Below are 26,057 nucleotides of genomic sequence, written 5' to 3'. Positions count from 1 at the left end.
TGAAGTGAACTGTACTCAGACCACCTGGCTTCAAGTCCATAGTGTGGTTCACTTAACCTGTGCCTTGTGAACACAAAGCCCTCCATGTTGGCTTTGCTCTTTGCCATTGTATTTAGCCCTCTGGATCACATGATGTTGCACTGGAGAAACAGACGCAACCCTGTCGGCCTGTAACGCTTGCAAGGCTATAGGACGAGAAGTAGTTTGGTCCAAGTTTACTGCATGTCTCCAGATGTGGAATGTAGAATACATCAAACTGCAACAGTCTACAGCACAGAAACATGAAGGGTTTCCTCCAGTTTGAAGATCATCTGAAAACGAGGGGCTTCATAACTACACTGCAGAGCCATGTCAAAGTAAAAAAAAGTAAACTGCGTCATTATACATTATATATAGTGAGAACAGAAAGAGGACTGAGGCTCCATCAGAGCTGAGGCTGAGCAGAAAGAGAACTGAGTCCTCTTTCAAATGAACTGACAGTGTGGACACAAAAAGAACTGAGCCCCATTTCTGTTGGTCTGGGTTTTGGTGCACTTTAAGAGGACAGAGTTTGGTCTGTTTAATAGGGACTATGTGTGAAAACACCCTCAGTAAGTAAGTATCTAAATAAGTAAATAAAGTATTCAGCATTTCTCCTCTAGAGTGTTGTTCCTGGGAGTTTGAACAACTCTTTGAAACACCATCTGGATAATACTTGGAAATAAAGTCGACAGAAAATCTAATAGCACAGACGACTAATGTCTGACTGCCTCTAATGTGTCTATTGCACTTTTATTTCATCTTTTTTTCTATCTTTATACCAACTTATGTTAATTTTCTATGTGTTCTTATGGTCTTCACCTTGTTTAAAGGTCTATTAATTGCCTGTGTGTTTGAAAAAGTGCTCAAATAAGCTTGTCTTGCCTTCATGTGCTGCCCTGTGCACAGTGTCACAGTGTCACACATCATCAGGCCACCAGAGGGTCGATGAGACTCTGCAGATCTTCCACTCGGTTTCACTTCAGCTCAGAAAAGTTTGCCTGTAGTTTGGCAGTGGGCGGAGACCTTCCTCTCCACTTTGACCAATAAGCGGAACTCGTCAGTGATGGAAGGTCGGTTGCAGAAGTGTGCAGGGTCCGGTGATAAACTGGGTGTCAATTAGAGGAGAACTTTCACCGGTGAGCAGCTGCAGTCAGCACAAGGTGACTCAACAAGGAAGAGACTAAATATGTCTTTTTAAAAATCAGATTGCATGAGTTTTCCACATGTTTGTTGACTTTAATTGAACTTAATTGATGATCTCGGTGGTGTGGCTGCATGATTAACGCCTTTAACTAAATGTGAGCTCTTGTGCTGTTTCATTAGAGTCGTGCCTTTTGCTTGCTGAGAGGAGAGACGATGGAGTGGCGCCAGCAGACCAGTGTCAGCTGTGCAGACGCGTTCAACGAGGCTCAACGCTGGATTGAGGTACACGGTTCAATTTCATCCCTGCTTTATTTCTTTATTTGTCTTAGAGCCTATTTGTGCTCCTCTTCACTCACTCCTGTGCAAACAGCCATGAAGATTTGGCCAGGCAGTCAGTTAACCCCTGGTGGAGACAGGAAATGTTTTAGACAGTGAGACAGTGGCAGACATCTCAGCCATGAAATAACCACTTGTGCATTGTTTGTATATTGGGACTTTAGCTCACTTTAAAACACTTGATGCTCTCGTGTTTTAAATGACTCTGACTCAGCACTCATAAAGTCAAATTTACAGACTAATCTGTGAGTTGAAATGCAAAAAATACCCTGATAAGACTCAGGTAAGCCACCTGACGCAGAGAGCTCAGTGTGAGAATTGTGTGTGGTTGCACAGATAAAAAATGATTTGACTGCAGGAGCCTCAGAGGGGAATGCACATGGAGGGAAGGCAGATAATTAGGTAATGTTGTTTGTTCTTTAGTGCCCGTCCACAGAGATGTGGTGTAGGCAGGTCTTTGCCATGCGCACATTGTGGAGGATGTGGTTTTACAGCAGTGCATTTTCTAGGTTGTTACAGGCTGCTCCTGTCCAAACACTGTTGGAGTTGTAATCCTTAAATCATAACCAATGAATACAACTTGTAGACTGTGGGCACTGAATGTTGACCAACTCTAAATGGGACCATTAATGTCAATTGTGTCTGAGAGGATCATTATGAGAATTCTGTCCAGAGCGCTCTTGGCAGTAAGCCCATGCCAATTTTACCCATCTATTTCCCTGCACTGAAGGATGAAAGGATGGATGAGCAGAGATGTGTGTGTGTGTGTGTGTGGGGGAGACAGGAGGAGAGCAAAGCACGCTGCTTTTAAGGAAATGGTATTGTAAATGGTGTCATAATCGCTCCCTCGTGCCAAACAACATTGGGAATGTGTGAGCACTAATATTCAGTGTTACAGATTGCAGGATAATATGCTTCCATGTATTCAAGTGTCCAGAAATTGTTGCTGTTTGTCATTAGCACAGTACCAGCGGCAATTACGCCTAACTGTTTTATGCTCAGTACCTACTGAACTCCAGAAGAAACAAGGATGGATTGGCCTCTTCTACATTATGTAAACAGGCCATTTAGACTGGTGAAACAGGAGCAGGTGTTGCTCTGTTTGAGATCAGTACCCATCATCTCCTTAACAAGAGGATTTATATCTTACATGTAGCACAATTATCCTTTAATTTTCCCGGGTCTGCAACTTACAGCTATCTCCACTTTAAGAAAGTCTGCCTGTTATTTGCTCAGGTAATAATTTGTCTCATAAAATAATAAAAAAAAGTGTGGTTTTAATTTCTTAAAAGCCCAAGGTAACATCTTCAGATGTCTTGTTTTATACAATTAACAATCCGAAATCCAAAGATATTCAGTTTTCTTTTAAATATGACACAGAAAAGCTTCATATCCTCACATTATGATGCTAGAGCCATGAGCAGAATATGACACAGGGGGCCTCTGGGCACAGATATGCAAAAAGGCCCCACCACCTCTCCTACATAGGAGCGAGACACAGACTTTGTGGTGGTTTTTGCGTCTCTTTGTGGTAATTTTGTGGCTCTTAAAGTTGGTTTTGTGCGGGATTGGGTTTTTTTTGTGTCTATTGTTAGTCTTTTTGTGTCTCTTTGTGCTAATTTCTCATCTTATTTTGGTTGTTTTGTGTCTCTTTGAGGTTATTTTGTGTCTCTGAGTTGATTTTGTGCCTGATTGGTTTTTTCGTGCCTCTTTGTAGTCAGTTTGTGTCTCGTTGTGGTAATTTTGTGTATTTCTGGAGTTCATTTTGGTTTATGTCTCTTTGTGGTGAATTTTTGTTTCTTTGTGGTAATTTGTGTCTCTTTCAGTTGGTTTTGTGCTGGATTGTTTTTTTTTTGTCTTTTTGTGTCTCTGTGGTAATTGGGCTTTTTTGTGTCTGTTTGTAGTCTGTGGTAATTTTGTGTCTTTTTGAGTTCATTTTACATCTGTTTTGGTTGTTTTTATGTCTCTTTGTAGTAATTTTTCATCTCTTTTTGGCTGTTTTGTGTCTCTTTTGTGGTCATTTTGTCTGTCTTTGTGTTGATTTTGTGCCTGAAAGGACTTCTTTGTAGTCTGTGTGTCTCTTTGCGGTTATCGTTCATCTTTTTCTGGCTGTTTTGTGTCTGTTTGTGGTAATTTTGTGTGTCTTTGTGTTGATTTTGTGCCTGATTGGGCTTTTTTTGTGTCTGTTTGTGGTAATTTTTCATATTTTTTGGCTGTTGGGTGTCTCTCTGTGGTAAGTTTTTATCTCTTTTGAGTTAATTTTGTATCTGTTTTTTTGTGTCTCTTTGTAGTCATTTTGTGTCTCTTACTGGTTGCTGCTTGAGAAGTTGTGACTCTTTGCAGATGAAGGCCAGGGGGCCCCTGACACTATGGGCCCCTGTGCCTGGTAGGCTGGCAAAGTAATCCATCCATGGATGGAACTAACAAACGTTTTTGTTAAAAAGATAAGATGATCATTCCATTTTTTAAACTAGAAAAGCACTCGGAGAGCGCAGACCTCCGCCAAGCAGCCTTATCATCAGTTCCTTGTCCCATTATCAACCTTTCCTGAAAATTTCATCAAAATCCGTTCAGAACTTTTTGAGTTATTTTGCAGACAAACAAACAGACCAACGCCGGCGAAAACATAACCTCCTTGGCGGAGGTAAAAATATTTGCAGCTGTAAATGTGACATTATTCTATAGGCAATATGATCGTACTGGATCACACACAGATTCAGTGATGATGCCTTTAACAAATGAGGCTTTGTAGAGAGTTTGGAAGTCACACTTAAGAGCACATGGTTGAAATCCATTGTATCTGTGGTTTCATAGGGGCAGTTATTTATTGAAATCCCCAATTAAAGTTCTGGTGCTGTAGAACAGACAGTATCTTGACCACATGATTGTGTTTTATTGTGTTAACCTGGCACTGCATTGTCTGTCTGATTCCACAGAGAAGCCTCCGCTCCGTGCCCGCTGCCCAGTTCTACCAGAAATGAATTGTGATTGTGGATTCCTGGGGGGACTAATTAGTGAGAAGAATAGCCTTTTGGGGCCCTCTGTTAGTTATGGAGCCGAACCTTAATAGCCCCATTTTTATGTCCTCATTACAAAGCCCCCTTTGCCTTGTGCTTGCCTCTGCCATGTAAAATCATTTAGGTTATGTTGTATTCTTTGTTCTGATCAAAAGCATATTTGCTATTTTTTTTTAGAATGCTTGTCCACATACATTATTCTTTTATAGCCCGCTTTTTGGCTCGGTAGATTTTCTGTGATTATTTGTACAGAGCTTTGCTTGTGTGGAGTAGTTGGAAGATTTTTCAGCTTAATCTTAACAGCACCACGCTCACTTAATACACTTTATTTTACTGTTGAGAACAACTCCAGAAACTTGGGAATGCTTGCACTGTGGACTAAAAAATTACTTTAATTAACTTCAACCAGGACCTTGTTTTTCTAATTCTTGCCATACCTTTTTTTCCTAACAGCCACTGAACAGCTTTATGTGTATTTTACCAGAAGTGTATAAAAGACCAGCTCGTTTCACAACAGTTGTACCAAACAGTTTAATTAAAATACGTTTAACGCTGTAGAAAAACCACACTGGAATTTATGAACCGAGTTGCTTTAAATCTAATTTTCATTGTTTTGTTTTTTTCTCCAGTTCAGTACTGCTATATACTATGGCACCAGTACTTATGTCCACACTAAAGTGCTGTTAGGGACATACTGGAGCAGGTGTTAAGTATAGCAGGGCAGGATTTTTGAGACTGATGTCAATATTTAAGACTTTAACAAATCTGAAAATAGACAAATAGATTGTCCATATTCTTTTTTCTCCTGAGAAATATATAGCATAAACATTTTGATAATGTAACCTCAAGTAGTTATGTTTTTTTTGGTAAGAGTTGTGATGATACCTACAGAGATGGATATTTTACACTACAATAAATTTGTCAGCAGTGGGTCCCTTAGAAATTTTTCATAAGGGTGGACGCCTGGGGCTTCAGAAAACCCTAGGGTGGCATGCCAAAAGCTAAAGCCGTGACTGAATTTAAGTAATTCGGTTATGCTGAAGAAGTATATAGACGAGTTGAAAACTATGTCAAAAAGAAGAGTTAAAGGAATGACACGCTGTTATGCTTTGGTTTCTCATTTTACAGTTAAATATTGACAATTATTTGATGTACGTAGACCAATATTGGCACAGTTAACACTGTGAGTTCCAGAACAATACTGTTTTTAGGTGTTAGAGGTGATTCATTGTTCTTCAAAAAGTCTGTCTGTCCTTTACAAAGACAAATACGCAGCTTTAATTTAATTAATGAAATAATCCATAAGAAGGGAAACAATGCACAGAGGGAGAAGAAGAACGCAGTTTTTAGAGGTTGTAGGCAGTTTTAAAGAGGTGTGTTTGTGTTTTGAGGGATTTTTTGAAGGTGGAGAGGGAGGAGGAGTCTCTGATGTATTTAGGGAGAGAGTTCCAGAGGGTGGGAGCAGCAATGGAGAAGACCCTGTCCCCCCAGGTGTGGTGGTTAGTCCTGGTGGGGGGCAGGACATTGGCATCAGCAGACCTGAGAGTGTGGGAGGGAGTGTGCTAGCGGAGGAGCTCAGACAGGTAGGGGGTCGCCAGGTGGTGGAGGGTTATAGGTGATGAGGAGTTTGAAGTGGATTGCTGGGGGATGGGGAGCTAGTGGAGGTTATGAAGGATGGGGTTGCGGTGGTGGTCATGGGTGCGAGAGTGTGTGAGAAGACGAGCAGCTGAATTCTGGATATATTGTAGTTTCTTGAGAGTTTTGGATGATGAACTGTAGAGGAGACTATTGCAGCAGTCCAGTCTGGTAGTGATGAATGCATGAATGAGAGTCTCTGCAGCTGAAAATGAGAGGGACAAACATATTCAGGTTATATTTGAAGGAGTACATTGATTGGAAAGGACAAAACCTTTACTGGGAACAAGTCTTGTTAAGTTTATGGGAGACTTGTGGGTACCCATAGAGCCCATTTTCATTCAGATATCTTGAGATGAGAGTTCAAGAGACCCCTTTAAAAATGGCAATGCCTGTTGTTCCCTTGCAAAAATGTGTCCTCAATTTTGAGTGTTATTTAGCTGTTTTCCTGACGAGCTATGGTGACATGCTTGGTACCAAAGGATGCCTTAGGCTGTCTAGTTTCACAAGATACCACTACCATCATGCTAGCTCAAAAATGAGCACAACACAGCCTCTGAAAGACAGTAATGGTGGACAAAGTCTGACAATTGTTCCTAAAAACGTATCTTTGGCATTTCTGTGTTTCTTGACTGTCGTGTATGCCAATACCATGCTAAGAGATGTAATGCTAATACTAAAAGCTAATATCGGTCAATATTTCAGGCTCTAGTAAAGGATATTTTTCATGTTAATTGCTGTTTGCATTTACATGCCCATCCACTGAAATGTCAGTGGATGAATTCTAACCATACTGGTGTTTTTCAGGAAGTGACCGGAAAATCGTTTGGTTGCAACGACTTCCGTGCGGCCTTAGAGAATGGAGTCCTGCTTTGCGAGTGAGTAATGATGCACCGACCTTTTACAATGTCACATTTTAATTTCAGATGATTAAATTCAAGGTAAATGACCATGCGCACCTCTGGTTAGAGAGTAGTCAGGATAATTTACCGTCTTAGTTCCAGCAGTAGCAGCCCTGGACCCACTTTAGAAGATCCTAAGATCATATCCTAAGCTGCACTCTGGAGGGCCCACACTATCTCACATTAACATACTTTCAACTTAAGGTACATGCGGAAAAAAGCACCGGCCAGTCACCAGACCTTCAGATAAGATTATTTTTTCTTCTACACAAACGTTTCCTTCAAAGCTCTTATAACATCAGCTTGTGGCTACAAAAGCTCAATGAGGCCAAAAAATAAGGCATTGTGGAAGCAAGTCTCGGCTGGCAGGTTAGCCCTGACGTCTGATGATGGAAGTTAGCTGAAAGCTCTTGTTTTTTTTGTCTAAGGTGCAATCAAACTGATTTATAAGCAAGTTTTTGTTGCATTTTTTTTCTTAATGTAATTTCTTTGTTGGAAGTTGAAATCAGTGTTAATTAGCTCAGCCCTGTTTAGCTTCTGTTGTGAAATGGGACCCTGATGATTCAGTATATATTTGTTCTCAAATATGTGCAACATAAAGCTGTAATATTTGTATAATGCTGATTATTTTCCCCCTCCTTTATAGCTTGATCAACCAGTTGAAACCTGGCATCATTAAGAGAGTAAACAGGCTTTCTACTCCCATCGCTGGCCTGGTGAGTATTAGATTTTATCGCTCTGACTGTGTGTGTTTATGTGTGTGACAGGTAGCCTGGCTGTGTGGCACAGGCGACATGGTGTTGAGCAAGAAAATAAGAAGGCACCTGCTAGCCAGGAAGTTTGACACATTGCGTGGTTTCCTGTTTAAGGCACTGCGAGACAGTGTTGCTGCAGTCTGAATGATCCTGAAACTGCATTTCAGTGCAACAACCCAGCTGCTCAAAGTTTGTTTTATATATTTTTTTTAGTCTGCATAAATATAAATGCAGATTTGTATTTTGGCTCCAGGCTGTGTTTCGATGACTTTATACAAGTATAATTGCCAAAACTGCCCAAAGCAAGGGCAGGGAAAATCAGTTACAACTTCCCATTAGGGGCCAATAAATAGACAAACAAGCATTCCACTACTGAGCTGTGAAGGTGGTGATGGTGGGGTGTGAGACGCAGATGCAGCAGAGGATCAGCACTTAACATCCTAAAGGACCACACTTGTGGTTTTGCATGTTTTAACCACCAACTCAAATGAATTAGACTTTACATTACTGCTGACATTTTCCATAACATGGCTGTCTATTAATGTTTTTAAACCCCCAAGTAGCCATTTAAAGAAGTACATACATTTAAACCCCTTAACTGACATTGGTAATTAATCACAGTAAACATGTAGCTTCCTTTTTATTTACGGTAGATTTATTTTCTTTACAAGGTTATCTGAACTCAGAATATATGTAATAAAACAGTGTACATATCGGACAATGTAATTAATCATTAGGGATATCCTTATTTTAATAATGGTGTGTGTATCAGGTGTATCAATTCAGATACTCCTAAGATTTTGACTGCAGCTTCCTAGGTAGTGTTGTCGTTTGGGATCAGATGTAGTGGATGAAATGGTCTCAATTTAGGCAACTCAAGCCAGACTCAGACTACAGGACTTTGGGCAGATTTATCCCAGATTCACCCCTCTTGACAGTCAGAGGCGAAATCAGGTCTGGGACCTTGGTCAGCACCGATGTTCGGGCCAGATTGTCTGGTAATGTGACAGGTTTACAGATCCAGTCTTAAATCTTCTTAACTGCTCGCAGGCTCATCAGGGCTGCCCTGATCTGACTGATTCCGGTTACAATTTCATCAGTACAGAGCAGCCGACGGTGTTGCCAAACACGAGTAAACATTCTAGCCCTGAGGCTCATGTTAGCTAGCATACTACTGTTGATGGATAAAACTGAAAAATTAAAATCTCACCTCCAGTTCTTGCTGAACAACAGACAACCATGTTGACTGCGTCTCCCCAACCGGTTTCTCATCAAGAGTTGTTTAGCCGTCTGCTTTTGTTTTTCTGAATGCAAATCACTATTAACATTACAGCAAGTTGTCGCACTACATCAGTCTTGGTCACATGAGGTGGTGCATTCATGCACCTTCTGGCAGGATAATTTTAATAATATCCTGTAGTGTGTGAGGCACCATTATTTTCAAGTCTTGCTGTGTGTTCATGTTTGAGATTAGAGAGAAGAACGTCTGAAGTTTCTCCTTTGTGCCTGATGCAACTTGATTTTTAAAATTGATTTAGGATTTAGAGGCTGTTCTCCCATGTAGTCCTTTTAAAACAAACTGAACTTAGTCCTCTTTCCGTTCACACTATATATATTGATGCAGTTATTTTTTTACTTTGACGTGGCACTGCAGTGCGGATATGAAGCCCCTCACTTTCAGATAAACTTAAAATTGGAGGAAACCCTTCATGTTTCTGTGCTGTAGACTGTTGCCGTTTGATGTGTTCTACATTCCACATCTGGAGACGTGCAGTATCTTCCGTGGACCAAACTACTCCTCGTCCTGCGGCCTTGCAAGCGTTACAAGCCGACATGGTTTTGTCTGTGTTTTCAGGCGTCCCAGTGCAATAGCATATGATCTGGAGGGCTAAATACAATGGCTAAGAGCGTAATGCTGTCGTGTTTCTGTTTCCTAAAGTTTCTTAAAGGTAAACTTATTTTGTAATGTGGTGTTTTTATTAGAAACTGTTTAACCAACCCTTCTAACCTCACCGCAATGTTTTGCTGCTGCTACTTTTAGATACCCAATGAAACCAAAAAACCATGTGAGGTTGGTGGTGGCATTTAGCCAGCTCATCTGTCCTCATTTGATGCTAAACCACACCAACAACCTCCTCTGACTCTCTACCAGTTTTCTACCTGCTCTCATTTTGCTGTCTCTGTAATTTTGCTTTCCAGGATAATGTGAATGTATTCCTGAAAGCCTGTGGGAAACTGGGACTGAACGTGTCTCAGCTGTTTCATCCCGGAGACCTGCAGGACCTCTCCACTCGCGCAAATCTCAGGTACAGTTGTCTTACTGAAGCAGTGTCATGTCAGGTTAAGTGTATGTGTACAGCTTTCCAAAGCTGCATGAGCTCATGGCAGCACAGAGGAGAACACTTTTGCTTCTGAAGGTCAGCTAACATGAGTAATGTGACAGTGTCTGCTCATTTCTAAAGCTCGCTGTATCAGCTGTGTTGAGCACATTTAACACTGAGGTATTTTTATAGTAATACCTGTGCTGATAAAGGTTTACAGTTTGAGTCTCACAGCTGCTTTGCATTCCTAAAGGTATGAGCTTTGCCTGATGACAAGCTGCTGCTTTATAAGAGATGATAGCCTGTCTAAATTCTGATAAGTACTTTATTAGTAGAGCATTCAAATGAGAAGGCTTAAGAGATGTCACTTTCTTTTTTCCCCTAGCAGCTCTTGTCTTGTTTATAGTACAAGTGATGTAACTATATGAGCAGCATTAGGAGCATCTCTCCTCTATAGAGATATTTATTTCATTTTTTTCTTTCGTTTCAGGCGAGATGAAAGCAACAGAAGACTCAAAAATGTAAGTTTAACCAGAATTGTGCTGTTTCACTTTTATAACATTACCACTGAATTTACCTACCATAAAACTTCAATTAAAAGAATAGTCCTAATTAAACGCCCAGTCCCTTCTACTAGCCTGGTGTGGCTACACATTTTGGCAAATAAAGGCCTGTCTCAATTCGACGCCAAGTCTGGTTGCCAAGCAGTTTATTTTGACAGAAGTTCTTTGGATGTATAAAACCGTCTTTTTGGCTACCCACTTGGGCTAACATTAGTTAACTGTTTAGATCACATACAAATCTAAATGTTTAAACTAGTGTCAATATGGAGATGCTACATATTGTTAGCTTGGTTAGAGTCTCCATAATTTAATCATTCAGTTCATTTTACTGAAACCATGAGCAACATAGAATGATTCAGAGAGACAACTCTCCACTGCTGAAGGGGCCATAAAGTCAAATTATGTGTCCAATTTTTAGTTATTCATATTTCTTTAGTCCGTAAGGGTCCTCAGATGAAAAGAATTAAGAGTTTTTCGTAAAAATTAATGTAAGTTGTGAGTATAGTTTAATCAGGATGTCGAGTGCAATAATCCTCAGGCGCTGTAACTGTGTTTCTGATTCGCTGTCTCTTGGAGCTAGATAAATGAATGATTCATTATTAATAAGTTGTAGATATATAATCTGAAGCCTAATTTTTATACAAGTAATATTCATATTGGTTTAAATTAGGGTTGGGGGAAAAATCGATACAGCATAGTATCGCAGTATTATTTTTGTGTGGCAATATTGTATCGTCACACAGTGACAAGTATTTTTTTTATTATAGAAATCATTCATTTTAAAAATGCAAGTGTGCGAGTGTGGTTGTTTTGTTTTATTAAGTTTCAGGCTGATCCCCAAAAACCTGGCATTAAACCCAGATAGTCTGTGCTAAAATGTAGTCTTATATTTCACCACTATGCCTTTAGACTGTATCTGTAGTCTCGTCTCTCCTGCAACAAGCACATATGTGTTTTATGTGTGTGGAACATGTGAGTGCTGTACGTGTGCACGCTTGTGTGCACTGCTGGTATTTTACATGTTTCCTAAGCTTATGAGGTTGTTTGGTTATCTGGGAAACCTCATTTGAGTCGCACAATAGCCGACAACTCGGACCCAGTAATGAGGCTGTTTGTCAGAGCACTCTTTCTTTTGAAATGGGTGTAGCATTTTTCTTTGAATTAACCAATTAGGGTCAATTTGGGGCCATTGAAATCCATGTTTCCATGTAGGTTTCCGAGCACATAGACAAATAATTGAAGCTAGGTTGTTTGTACAGTAAATTCTAATGCTGAGCCTCACTGTTTTTACATACAGCAGTGATGCAATGGAGAATAATGTTGACATGAACTGTTGCACCCTAAACATTCAGATTAACTGAGAATTGGTTGCTTTATTTGGAGGGATGTTTTATAACCCTGTTTTATTGTTACAGTTTCTAAAGCTAATCCAATATAAGTCATGTTCTGTGAAAGTGTCTGCCAGAATCATAGACTGTAAAAATGATGGATGTAGCCACTGTAATGTCACCCCTTCTTTTGCGGACTCTAATTTTGAAGCCTTGAGTTTGGCATTTTGGCCGTCGCCATCTTGGGATTTTGTTTTGGAGCCAGAAGCGACTATATTTGGATGAGCGGTTGGAGCTGTGGAGGAGCGAGAGGTGGATCTGACTCAGACTGTAGCAATGCCTCGCAGACAGCTTGACACTCAAGCAGCCCCGCCTTTAATTTTGTGTAAGTTTAAGCCTCATTAAAATGGAAACGGTTAAGATTAACCTCGTGAATGTTAAAGAGACCAAAAATGTTTTTTGTACCAGGCTGTAAACATGTTAATTTTTTCTGTAAAGTTGGGCATATTAACATGTGGTACCATGGGCATTTACTCTAGCCTCTTTTACACTGCCTCTTTAAGGTGGGAATTAAACGCAGTTATGCCACATCGTCATTCTGTATAAAAGGTACAGTCGCAGAATGGGGTGACAGAGTTGTCTCACCTTTAAGCCCACATTGGAGGTAGTAACAGCTCTAAAACGATGTCTGTATAAACAGGAATCTGTGAAGATGTCATCATGGGTGGCATGAGTGTGACAACGTGTTAGGTGTGTAATCCACTGTGGGAGATTTAAAAAGTAGCTGTTAGCAGCTAACTCAAAGATGAAGAACAGCGGCAAAAAATGTCTGAATTGGGAGCTCCTTACCTTCCGATCAGAGGACAAGATCAGCTGCCATGCAACAGTCCATAAATGATTGTTATTGCCATGTTATGCCATTGGTATTGTTTATAAAGCGCTGTCAATGCATATGTTGTAGGTCGCACAGAGGCTGTCACTGTTGTGGTGCATGTCACGCCTGTCACGTCTCTCTGTGTAGAAAGGGTTTCTGTTTTGGAGCCGAACTCAAATGACCATTCAGTGAACTGTACTTTTTGGCAGTACTATATTGGCTTCATTTGGCCGCACAGCACTGATGTGGATTAGGCCCATTGTTGATGGGACATGATGAGTAATTTAAGGGTTCTTGAATAATTTACAATAAATAAAATCATACGTGGCTGAAAACACCATTAAAACGGATCAAGCCATGATGAGCTGTTATGTGCAGTGTAATAATTTCCTTGGCATGAGGTAGGTGGCAGGCTATAAGAGAATAATGAACACATCCTGTCTATGTGCTAAAGACTTGCACGTGCACTTAATGCTTGTTGACTCTCAGGTTGTAGAAATGAGGGAAAACTGAAAACAACGTTGGCTTAAACGATTCAAACTGGCTCTGATAGCTGAAAGCATTTCCTTTTTTTGCTCCAGTGTATTACAGTGGCTCTCTGTACATCATTTGTGCTGCAAAATGTGGAAAGCAACCCTTTTGTAAAGTTATATTGATACTACAATGATTTCTAGAACTCCGATATAATGTCTGTATTCAGTGGATGTCTCCAGTTGACCAGTAAGGAAGCCACTATAGACACTGATCAAGCATTATAGGGAATCCATGCAGAGGCATTTATTATCACTCAAAGTCCTCATCTTCTTCATCTAACTAGCATTGTGCCATAAAATATTTATTAAATTATTCATAACTCTCAAGGTCCTACTTTTTTATTCCTATCTGCCGACTGCTCTGTGATGACTTTGTTAAGATACAGATATAGAAATTCTGACACGTAGTCTAGTGGATAATCCCTTCGCAACACAGGCTGCTGCTCTGCCAGGGAGAAAGGCCGTCTGTCAAAAAAAAAAAAAGAGAGAGAGAGAGAGAGAGAAATTCCTTGCCTCAAGGTAAATGAAGAATAAATCGTGTCCAGAACGCGTTGCTTGCTGAAATAATAAAACACTAAATGCCAGGGAGAGGTCCATATTTCACAGGCCTTTACTCACTGTCTTTACTAATGCCTGTCAGGTGTGTGTGTCTCACTATCAGCAGCGCTTGGCACCATGGAGAGTGTTTAAAGCTGTCTTATGAAGGGCATCATGCTGCGCTATAGAAAGGAAAAACAAATTCCCTAGATGTCTTATTTTGGCAGACTTGGTTTTATGTAATTTTTAGCCATGTTAGCAGCATCCAGTGCCTTCTCATCTAGCACCATCCTCAGGTCAGAACTGTAATGTGCCCAAATCTGCAAATACCAGGAAAAGAAGTAACATTAGTGCTGATTAGCTAATATTGGCATGCTGACACTTAAATAAGATGGTGACCATGAAATCTGATTGACATCATCATGTTAGCATTGTTGTTTTTATCATGCTGGCATTAACATTTAGCCTAAAACATTGTATGTCAGTGTTGTCACAGCGCTGGAGTTTCTAAATTTAATGCAGTACCTTGAAAAATATATTCATTCGATAGCATTTTTAATACCACAGAAAAAAATGACATGACATTGAGAACATTTTTTCTTCTTTATGAAAAGATGAATATAACAAAGCTATAACAGGACAACACTGACCTTTCTTGGGTAGAGCAGAGAACAGCAGAGAGCCAAAGAGCACAGCTGGTATCTGTGTATTGATACAGGAGAAAAAGAACATTGAAACAGTTTCAAATATTCAGAATCCATATGCATCGATAAATCTATATTTAACACTACTGTACATATACAGTTATACTGTATGTATTATCCTTTTAACGGCATCTTTGTTTTCTTATGTTTTGGTTTCTAAAAACAAGTTTCTGAAATGTAGCACCCCTCAGCAGTTTCTCTTTGGTCTTTCACAGCGTATCCTCTTCTCTGATTCAACTGAAAACATAACGTTGTCAGGCACAGATTGACATGCATCTGTCAAACCTGCTATGAGACGGGAGGAGCTACAGAGTGGCAGCTTTTGACTTTGACTTTTGGAAAATCAAGGTCTTGCCTGCAATGCTGATGGCCATTATTGTTGTAGTTGTAAGGAAGAGGCTACCAGTTAGGTTAACCTTGTTCACTCCCCCTTTATTTTAGTTAGATAAGTCGTTTAGAGTTTTAGCAGCTGGGGGTGGTTTTTGTAATTGCTTCAATGAGAATTAAGCTTTTTTGCTCTAGGTGCCTGGCGTTTTTGCCGGAGCGCTCTGAACTCAAGTTGAAAAAACTTAAACTCAGAGCAAGGAAAGCGCCCACCGTCATCTCAGCTTTTTTTTTTTTCCATTGTCCAATGGGATGATTTGAGAGGCGGGCCTTCTGTAGTGGTCACAACAACAAGTTTACAAACAATGGAGGAGAAACTGGTGGTAATGGTTGCTGGATACCCAGAGCTATACGCCCTGACAGCAGGTTGTCAAACTGCCCCCGAGTCATCGTAAAATATGTCTGGAAACAGCCATTATCGAGGCGAAGCTCCTGGACCAACTGGTGGTACTCCCCGAGATCCACACACAGATCTCCATTTCCCTGTGCCCAACAATCTATGTGCTGACTGTCTCTCACCTTCAACCAGAGGGTACTTGCTGTAGCTCTGGTTGTCCATTTTAGGAAATAGATACTAATTACTGTGGGGGCGGAAAAACCTGCAACTACTACGAACACAGACAACTTTGTTTAATGTATTCATCTAGAATTAAACAAATGTTTACGTACCTCGGCATGCTTTACAGGTTGGATGACAAATTCTTGTAGGCTGTGATTGGAGTTTGTGTGTGGCAATGAGAGGAAACATTTAAATCAATAAGAATCATTCTTCATTTCAAAACTCTAAACATAGACTTGAGGTATGGCCATGGGTGATCTGGTGGGGAATCTTCATCTCTGTCTGCTGATATAGCCATAGTAACATCATATAACCAAATACAACCGCCTGCTGATGACCTCTCCTCTTTACCTGTCTCTACCAATGAGTTGCCTAATGAACTGCATGGTCACAGTTTATAGACTTTTGTATTTGAGAGAAGTTAAAAAAAATCAAATGTAATGAGTTACGAGAGCCTTCAAAGACATGTAGTGGAGTCGAAAGTACAATATTTGTCTTTCAAATGTAGTGCTGTCAAAGAAATACATTTCCGAAAATAAAAAAACCCAAGTAAGGGAGGATACTCAAAAACTACAGTACTACAGTACAGCACATAAGTAAATGTACTTTGTCACTGTCCATATGTGACTCTGTCTGCTCTTTCTCAGGTTCTCATCACAATCTACTGGCTGGGTCGCAAGGCAAACCTAGATGCTTTCTACAGTGGCCCTCAGCTGAACTTCAAAGCCTTTGAGGGGCTGTTAGGGTTGGCCTTGTCCAAGGTAAGCTACTCTTCTAGGATTTTAACACTGTGAAGGTAATGTATTTATGTTTGTATTTAACATAAACATTGCCTTTTAATCCAGGCTCTAGATGAGGGCAGTAATGTGTTTGTGAAAGACGGCTGGTACCCAGAGAGGACAAGCTACAAGACGGAGAACTCTGCAGATGGCACCGACTCTCTAGAGTCCCGAGTCCTCCGCCCAAACAGTGACGGTATGTTCACTGGTGCATCTCAATACAATCCTGTTTTATGACTTGTGCATGCCACACCACCCAAAGTGTGATCTCTTTTTGTCGTTTGTTTGCTGTAAAAGAAAGTTACTACACTGTGACCAATAGTGACCCCTTTATTTTAATGCAGCATGATCCATATTCTGATGTCAGAGCTCTTTTCTCTGTGTAAGCTAACCCTGCTGAACAAACTGCTGTTGCAACCTTTGCTAGACTGGAGGTCATCATGTCCTCACAAACTTTTTTTTCCTGAGATGATTTACTTATTACCGTCAGTGTGCAATCGAACATGCCAGAACTGAGATGTAACTTATGAATTAGAATAAACTGATGATGCATCATGCAAACATGTTATTGTGCTCGATCAACCAAATTTAGTTGGATCAACAACATTGTGATCCCCTTACGCATTGTGTCTTCTGTCTGTACTCTGCCGTGCTCGGTCTCAGTGCACGTCACTGACAGATTGTGACAAGTTCCACACTGCGGTGATAAAAGTGTGTGTGATGGGAGAGGGCAGAATACTTGGCTGTGTGAAGACTCGGTCACCCACTAAAGGTTCTCCTCTGTTATCTTCTGAGATTTAGACTCTGTCTTTTATGTGTACTTGGCTCAGACAGTTTTCTTTTAAGTTGATTTTACCTTATGTTTCCTTGATCTTCAAACTTTAATCTTTTCTGTTGCTCATTTTGCGCGTGTCTGTGCGGTCTCAAGGTTGTGGAAGTGACGCGGAAGCTGAGCAGGTGTTCAAGATGGAGAACACACAGCCCTCAACCCCGCAAAACAAAGGTTGTATCCAGGCACCACTGCTCCGGAGAAAACAAGGATGGGAGGCGAATGGAAGGGGCTCCACAAGTCCGCTCTCCAGGTACTGTGAATGTATCAGCTGCTGTACACAGAGAGTTTACTTACTGCCACTAACTCACTCATTCACAGCTGCAAAAAGGACTGTCTGCAGTTTATTTCATCATTTTTCTTTTGTGTTGGTGCAACATTTTCTTTTCTGTGTTTGTTTTATGACCTTCTTTTATGTGAAGTTTGAGTTTGAACCTACCTGGGAAAATATTGTTTCATTCCTGAGTCTAACAGTAACACACAATATTTTTGCTAAGCTGCTTTATTCCTGATGTTGTATGTGGCAAAAATGCTATAAGAACTGGGTTCAATAATATCTATAATCAGGAAAAACATGGATAGTTTTTGTTGAAAAATAATTTGTTGCAACTTTTATGGTTGTTAATGAATTAGGGACTGATCTCCTCAAGACAGTTTGGTGTTTCTTATATTAGATTTTTTTCTTCACTCTAAGCACAAATCAATGATATAGAAAGGCATGCATTCATAGTTACTTTCACACAACACACACAAGATGGTAATAATTCTCATATTTCATATCAGAAGTGACACTGGCACCTTTGTAGATGTTATGTATCAAGCACGTCGTGACAATGGCGAGTATGTTTCTCTTGTTCTGCCAAGACTGCCCCTGTGGTTCATGAGTGTATTGCATCTTGCAGATTTGTGAATTTCTAAGGACGTGCGCAACCAATCCTCTGAATGGACACAAGTTTTGCAAGGCAACCTTCATTCAAAAATGCATAGTTAAAAGCAGGTATTAGGGGCGTCGGTGGCTTAGTGGTAGAGCAGGTGCCCCATATACAAGGCTGTTGCCGCAGTGGCCCGGGTTCGACTCACTCACTCCCTCTCTCTTTCTCCCCCTTTAACGCTTGACTGTCCTATAGATTAAAGGCAAAATGCCCCAAAAAATATCTTTAAAAAAAAAGCAGGTATTTGTCTTGGCCCTTATTCATTTTTAAATACCCTCATACCTTCCTGAAACTTCAGTGGGGTATACGGTATATGACAGTATTAGCATTTATTACCCAACACCTGTTCCGACAATTACCAACTCTGGTTTGGTTGAAATAAACCCTTAATTTCTTTGAGTTAGATGTAAATATATGCCATTGCTAGCCGGTTGTTTCATTGTCCTGTAACGTCATCCCCACCACTCGCAGTTGCCATCTTTCTTCCAGTAGAGACTGACCTCTGGTGGCATGTGATGAGCACTACAATACATCCTCTAACCAGCAGCTCTCTCCAAGTTTTAAGGAGAAATTTACCACATTTTAATTGGATATCCAATCACTGTTGATGCTAAATGTGGTCAGTAGACACAATAAATTTCTCAGTGCGTGCTGCATTGACACAGAAGCTGACTAAATACACTGTAAAAAATATCTTCATCTGTAATCCTCTGCACTCGTAATAAATGATGCCATTTTGGTGAACATGCAGCTATTTTGCAATGCCAGATGAGAATGATGATTTTGTTTTGAATGCACCTAGAGCATGCCCCCTGGATACTCAGAGGTGGAGACTAGAAATACAAGCCAAAACAGCTTCTTCAAAGTGTCGCTGACTCCTGCAGTTAGCCAAAGAACAGCAGATTTTGAAGAAGACCCCAGAGACACAGACTGCACTATAAAAAAACATGTTGTTTTATGTCACACTACACCTCAAATTTGGATAAATGAAGCTGATAGTGAAAAATGGCATCAGATTTTTAAATACACTGGTGTGTCACGAGTGAAACCGCCCAGGCCGAGCGTGGACCTGTAGTTACCTGTTTTTAAACAATAATCTTGTTTTTTTTAAAAAAAAAAAAAAGAGAGAGACTTTTTTTCAGAAGTAGACGACAATACGCACTATTTGATGCGGCAGGCCAGCGTGTTGTCGGTGCTCTGCTTGGCTCTGTCATTACTCAACCACACTACCCACCACTCCACTGCTTTGAAACTAAAAAACGTTGCGTAAGCCTAACCTTATCCACAGAAAACTGTGACTTTGCCTTCATGCATTAATCATCAGCCACACTTCTGCCTTTTAACATTTTGGAGCAGCTCAGAGATCATTTCTGTGAAACTCTGTGTTACTATTTTATCCAAAGTGATGTCTGTGTGATCATCATAAACATCCACGTGGGTATACCGCTCTTTGCTGCAGCATTGAAGATGCCCCTTTCTCTCCTCAACCCCACCTCACTGTGTGTCCTCCCGAGTGTGTCATCGATGAGGAGCTTTTCCTGAGAGCTCTGTGTGAGGAAGACTCAGAGGACGATTACACTGACGCAGACCCTGTCCTAGATGACTTGTATTTCCGGCGTTTGCAGCAGACCCTTCATCAGACATCTAACAACCCCGACTATGACCGCTTCTTACCCCGATATTGGACCCCTGAAGAGGAGACCCGTGTGCGTACGATTTACCTCGGCTCCCAGAGAAGGCCCTGGTATCGTAAAATGCAAGGCTTAAGGTCTGTTGGCTGTTTTTACTGCTCTATGATGCAAGGCGTTGCTGATAGTGCAAGTGTGAAAGCTTTAAGATTTACTTAAAACTAATGCAAGGTAAAGCTGAAGCTGCAGTTTTGTGCTGTTGCTGTTAGCTTTAATGTGCAAAGTTGTTGATGCATTGCTTGAGCAGCAAGTAATCCTGGCAACTTTAAAGAAGGAAAAAAAAACATGAAAAACATCGCATGGCTCTGTGTGCACACAGGAGCCTGACTTACTGTAACTACTGTGGTAAAATCTAATGTAGAACTAATAGAGTATATTTTTGTATGTGGTCCAAATATAACCTGCTGTGTAACATGATGGCATGTGGTTAAATATCTTCTGTTGATATTTTTTTCTCTGCTACATCTAAATCCAGCTTAACTTCACTATAATACAGAGGCCCAATCCCAATTCATATTTTTACCCCTACCCCTCATTTTTGAGTGCCACCTTGTCCCTAGTAACACAGTTACAAGGGGTAGTGGTTTCTAAAATGAAATGGGACTACCGTTAATACCTGATATGTCATCAGTATGCTGGGGTTCACTTCAACAGACGTGAATAGTGTTGGCGCACATTGCAAATATGGCATTTTCTGCAGTGATGATTTGAATTGCGTGGGCTCATAGGCATCCTTTTGTGGCTGTCAGGATGCTCGCAATTCGTTCACAGCTGAAGTTTCATGCTATAAATCGATCAAACAAGTTATCCAAAAAAAATAAAAGAACACTGGTTCATTACAACGCCACCAGTGGAGCTCTCTAGTCCAACGTCATAAGAGATTTTAGTCTTAAAATAACAACCTCAGATTAGGCCCCACCCGCTTCCAATTGAAACTCCACCCAGTCCTGGTCTAAAATCTGCCCATTCCACGTACAGATACATTTACATAAAATGTATTTAGTTTAAACAGGTACAGACACAGATACAGATAATTGTGCAGTTGCTCATCCCTATTAGTTAGCTACTGAGACATTGGCATAGTAGGAGTCAGGCCTAAGTTAATTTTAAGACAAGAATCGGGCGCGGCCGAGACGTGCAGGTGTCCCCAGGAAATGTGTACCTACATAAACAGCGAGCTCCGCGTCCATAGCGACCGCTCCACCCAAAACGCCGTCTCGTCAACGTGAAAAAAATATTTTTTCCAGCGGATGTCTGAGTTACAACATGATTGAGCTAACTGGAGTAGTTTCATGTCGTATCCGACAACGGGAGGCTTTTAACAGATGACGTCCTGATGTTAGCTTTGCTAACTGTCCCTGTCAGCTGCAGCCACTGATGCTTTCTAGACATCGTGATTTCCCATAACTGAATAAATACCACACATAGCAACACAAAACTGCTTTGCTAGCTCAATCATGTTGTAACTAAGATATCCGCTGGAAAAAATATTTTATTCACGGACCGTTTATTGAGTTATTACCTTATTTTTATACAGTCTATGGTTATTACAGACACCGCTAACGGCTAACGTTAACAGCTAACGGTTAGCCCAGCTAATCTACGATAACCATGTTATTAATTACAAAACGTGCACACAGAAATAGTAACGTTTGTTCAGTCATTGTGTTTATAGAGTTAACAAACATCAGATTAGTCTACACGGTGATACAGTGACGTGAAAAATGTGATAAATAGCTAAACTCTGCTGGTTTTCTACCCGAAGTATTTGTAAACAACACTGCGATTCCCTGGGGGCACGTCCGGAAGTGAAGGGCGTGAGGCCCCTGCACTTCTGTTAGTCGAAAAACTCCGGGCTGTGCCTCCAGAGGTAAAGGAAGATTTTTTTTTTTTTTTTTACTGATGGATTTCCAGATTGGGCCTAAGTGGTAGGGGCAAGGGGTGTTTTGGGATTGGGCTTACATCCGAGTTTACTTGGCACCGAAAAATAGCCAGCGCTACTTCGCAAGAAAGATGACATAAGCTAAAACTACCAAACCCAACCTCTTGCAAATGTTTGTCCTATGTTTTTATCCTTTAGAAGACTTCCTGTGTTATTTTTTTTAAGCCTGCAGTTAATAGTATTGTACTTATTTCATGCATTTTCTGTTTATTTTCTTTCACTGTAGCCATAAAGGTTCAGATTCTTCCGAGGAAGTGTTTGACTTCATTTCCTGGCTTGTGACATCTGCTGCAGTACAAGGCATCTCTGCTACGCCTGGACAGCCTCAAAACCATCTCTCTGAGAAACTCTCTCCCAAGCCTGAACATTCACTCCTGTCCTAAAGATCCACACCTAACACACACACACACACAGTCCCTAACACACTGTGCAGACTGTTCGCACAAGCTCTAACACACTACCCTACTTGTTACCTCGTTTGTGTCCCACAGTGGCAAAGAGCACTTATTTTTGCATTTGCAAATCTCTAATCTGTCCGCAAACTACTTAACATTGATAGGCAAATTTTGTCCTGTTTATCAAATAGATGTTTTATGAGGTCATCAGTTAAACTAAATGTGCTTTGAATTCGTACTGTTACTGATTAATGTTGTCCTAAATACTGCACGTTGTATTGTGGGACATGTACTCTGGCACCTTTTTTATAGTGCTGACGGCGTGATAACTTTCTAACAGCATCGTGCTGAGTGACTCAGTAGTTCACAGTAGTTCAACAGATGAGTCATATGTCGTGTCATACCTTGATAGCCATAACGGAATCATGCTATTTCTAGCACCTTTTGTGCCAGCACTAATTTTAGGCCGATCGTTGTTGAGTTTGTGCTTGTTGAAACACAATGTGTGCTACCTGATGACAAACAGCTGTGTATGCCCCTTTCCCCTGATGATGTAAGCAATTTTTACACACTGTCAGACTGCATCAAGGTTATTGATAACTGGATGTCTAGTCTTTTTTTTTTTTTTTATACAGCTGAATTGTTACAAGCCGGAAATCCAGGTTGTCGGGGCAAAGGCTAACAGACAGAGTATCTTTTTTAGATTGTCACAAGTGTCTCTGGATGGTGTTGTCCTGGACGCTGACCTCACTTTCTAGAGCCACATTAACAGCTAAGTTATATACGGATTCTATCATTTAAGAAATATTGCGAAGGTAAGGCTTTTTATCCCAGGAGGATGCTGGAGCATTTTATTTCCAGTCGAATAAACTACTTAACAGGATTATCTTAAAAGAAATCACAATTGACTGCAGTTGGTCCTGAACGCAGCTGCTGGAGTTTCAACTAGAAAAAGGAAATATTGCCACATAACACCTTTGCTGAGGTCGTTACACTGGCTTACAGTGAGTTTTAGAATGGATTTTAAAATTTTAATGCTTTAATTTAAGGCACCCACACAGTGCAGCACCCCAGTATTTCTCTAACGTAGCTGTTGTGAGCTGTGAACCAGCTAGACCCCTCAGTTTATCTGGTACAGGCTGTCTGGTTATTCCCCGGGTCTCAGGGAGAATTGGTAAAACTGCTTTTAGCTTTTATGCCCCAAATCACTGGAACATCCAATAGAATTAATGAATGAAAGCATTTATTTCGAACAAAAATAAAAAACAAGACAAAGATAACAGTGTCCGAAAAGGAGTAGATAGAAGTAAAACTTATGTCCCTACCCCTTTCTTACATTTCTTCTTTTAACTCATATAGTATTTCAACAAATTCCCCAGTTTTTTTTGCCACCCAATAGTAATAAACCCAGTTTATTTACAGTCCAAGTACCACCTAGTGTTACAAAATAAATATGCACTTCCCTAACACAACCTTTCCTCATCTACATATCTGCCAAAAATATCTTTTTGTGTTTTGTTTTTTTTTAAAATTGATTTATATTTGAGCTTTGCTCTTCTCAGTTGCAAGAACACATCGCTTTGAAATTAAATTCTCCTTAAATTATAACCTCTCGAATCATGTCAGGTGTGCTTCAGTGCTATCTCCCTTTAGGAATAAACTCAAAACTTTCCTTTTTAGGTGCACCTTTCATTAGTCTGGTTGACCGCTCTTAATTATTCTGTTTTATTTTTACTTCTTTTGTTGGTTTTAACCCACATCTTCATTCTCACTGGTCGGTTGCTGGTTTTAATGTATTAATTTTTATTCCTTCTTTTTAAATGGTTTTACTTTGCGTATTTGTGTCTGTTTTAATTGTGTTTACATATGTCTAATGGTTTATCTATACACTCTTTACATAGTGATGTGCCTGCAACTTCTGTGGTAGCTCAGTGTTGTGCAGCATATTGTGCTTCCACCTGGTATGAAATGTCCTACATGAATAAACTTTGTTTTTGCTTTGCTAATGTTTTCTAGTTGACTTTCTGTGTTGATAAGGGTTTAGTGTGGATAAAAATGGGTCAATAAACTGACTAAAATATTGTGCATTAAATGCATTCTTCCTGTCACAATCTTCTATGTGAGTGGTACAGTAGGTTAGTGTTACAGCTGTGGCACAAAAGCCACATGTGTCGTATCTGTGAAATAACATCGCCTCTTCTTTTGTCTTTAAGTGAGCTATACAATGCCTCTTTTCTAAATAATGTGTTTTTTAGTTTAGTTTTTCCTCTTGTCATGACTGGCCTTTATCATTTGTTACCATGCAGTTAGTTATTTTTGTCCACCAGGTGTCTTTTTATATGTAGATGCATTATGGCGTTTATCAGTCTTTTCTTTGGTTCTATAGAGCAAATCAAATCCAGGTCACACGTGAGAGACCAGTTCAGGTCAACCCTGGCTGGATTTGGTGAGTCCTAAAGTTTTGGGCAAAGCTATCTGAGACCGCTCCGATCATCACTGCTTTGCTGCTGCTTCATCTGGCTGTGCTTTTGTTTGTATTCAGTTCACCTACAAAGAAAATTATGCCGCAAACATAATATGCCTATTCATAAAGATGAAGCACTCGGTATACCTCCCACTATTAATTTCCCGGGCGGAGACTTGACAGTAGAATTTATGACAAACTACAGGATTGTTTGTAATCACAGTCTCGGTTCCTCCCATCAAATTATGTCACAGTTTTTGATATACCACCTGCTAAATGCTGCTGTAAGTTATTTGAATGTCACGTCTGACACCCTCTGTTGCCCACAGCAGTGCTATTACTTGTTTCAAGTCATGGCTGTTGTGTTATCCAGACAGCAACATCTGTTGCCATTTATAATGCTGCGTTACTTGACTTGCATGCGGCTCTCCTGCTCACACTTTGCTAAGGATTGTGTTGTTTGGATGCAGAATGTGTCGTGCTGCAGCTGTTAATCCTGTGGTGTACCGGCCTGTGATGTACAGTATTTTCTGGATGTGTGTGTGAGCTGAGCAGAAACTAGTTGTCAGTGTTAAATGGCATGTCTGTGTGCGCTGCATTGCAATACCTACTATTCATCATGCTACCCGACGCTGCTGCACTGTTTTAAATACAATCTTTGCTCTGTATATTCATTTATTTCCATATCCTGCCTCTTTGTCTGTCTGAACCAGGAGCAAATCACTCAGCGACATCCCGATGGTTTACCCTGTGCGTAAAGTTCCTGATGGGAGCACCATTTATGATGTGGACCAGGACGCTGGCATGGCAGGAGAGTGGAATCAAGAAGACAAACGCAAGTGTAGCGTTGCTGCCAAGGACAGTGAAGCTCAGTGGCACGATGTAAGTCTGGAAGACTCTTACAATTAAAAGATGTTGACAAAACAATCTCACTACGAGGTCAGTTTAGCAGCTGTTAGTGCAGTATGCTCTTCAGCAGATGAAGTTTGCCTGGTTGTCATTGAAATTGTAGATGTTCAAATTTCTGTTTTTCTGAGAACTTTATGTCGTTTTCTTCCCCATACACATCTGCTGGTTTGGTTTCACTCGGATTGACTTGAAGCGTCACCCCAGTGTGGTAGGGATTTGTGTCTCCATTACAGCAGGGCTACCTACTTGAAGTTATGTCTTTATCTGATGACAGTTTGTCTTGAGCGATGACTGATCCTCGGGTAAAGGTCACCTGTTATTTTGCTGTGAGTGTTTTTCCATCACTCAGCAGGGCAGGTGAAAGAAGTTTACCTGTTGGAGTTGAGCTGTTTGCGGAGATGTCTGCTGCTCTTCATCTCACATCTCACTGTGGCTGTTTCTGCTTTTACTCTTCCTCCCTGTGGTATTCGCAGACTTGTTTTCATTGAAGAAAAGCCGTTAACAAAG

At 40.5% G+C, this 26,057-nt stretch overlaps 1 protein-coding gene across 5 annotated transcripts in view; it reads left to right on the top strand.

Moving 5' to 3' along the window:
• Positions 1-1,090: 1,090 nt before the first annotated feature.
• The window catches only part of LOC126395990 (LIM domain only protein 7-like), a 44,609-nt gene continuing 19,642 nt past the window's right edge, over positions 1,091-26,057 (top strand). For 3 of the 5 annotated variants that reach the window (XM_050053803.1, XM_050053807.1, XM_050053795.1), the window contains exons 1-11: positions 1,091-1,181; positions 1,345-1,446; positions 6,960-7,030; positions 7,701-7,770; positions 10,009-10,115; positions 10,621-10,651; positions 16,260-16,373; positions 16,458-16,587; positions 17,320-17,473; positions 19,612-19,920; positions 25,355-25,523. In XM_050053803.1, the coding sequence (XP_049909760.1) occupies positions 1,378-1,446; positions 6,960-7,030; positions 7,701-7,770; positions 10,009-10,115; positions 10,621-10,651; positions 16,260-16,373; positions 16,458-16,587; positions 17,320-17,473; positions 19,612-19,920; positions 25,355-25,523 (1,224 nt within the window). In that variant the 5' untranslated portion in view covers positions 1,091-1,181; positions 1,345-1,377. Of the gene's footprint in view, positions 1,182-1,344; positions 1,447-6,959; positions 7,031-7,700; positions 7,771-10,008; positions 10,116-10,620; positions 10,652-16,259; positions 16,374-16,457; positions 16,588-17,319; positions 17,474-19,611; positions 19,921-24,563; positions 24,624-25,354; positions 25,524-26,057 lie in introns of all 5 variants that reach the window. The other 2 variants (XM_050053813.1, XM_050053821.1) reach the window with 2 other exon arrangements.

This window comes from Epinephelus moara, chromosome 1 (assembly GCF_006386435.1).
Source record: "Epinephelus moara isolate mb chromosome 1, YSFRI_EMoa_1.0, whole genome shotgun sequence".
Classification (NCBI taxonomy): domain Eukaryota; kingdom Metazoa; phylum Chordata; class Actinopteri; order Perciformes; family Serranidae; genus Epinephelus; species Epinephelus moara.
The sequence above is the reverse complement of the archived record's forward strand: the minus strand, read 5'-3'. Positions and strand labels throughout refer to the sequence as shown.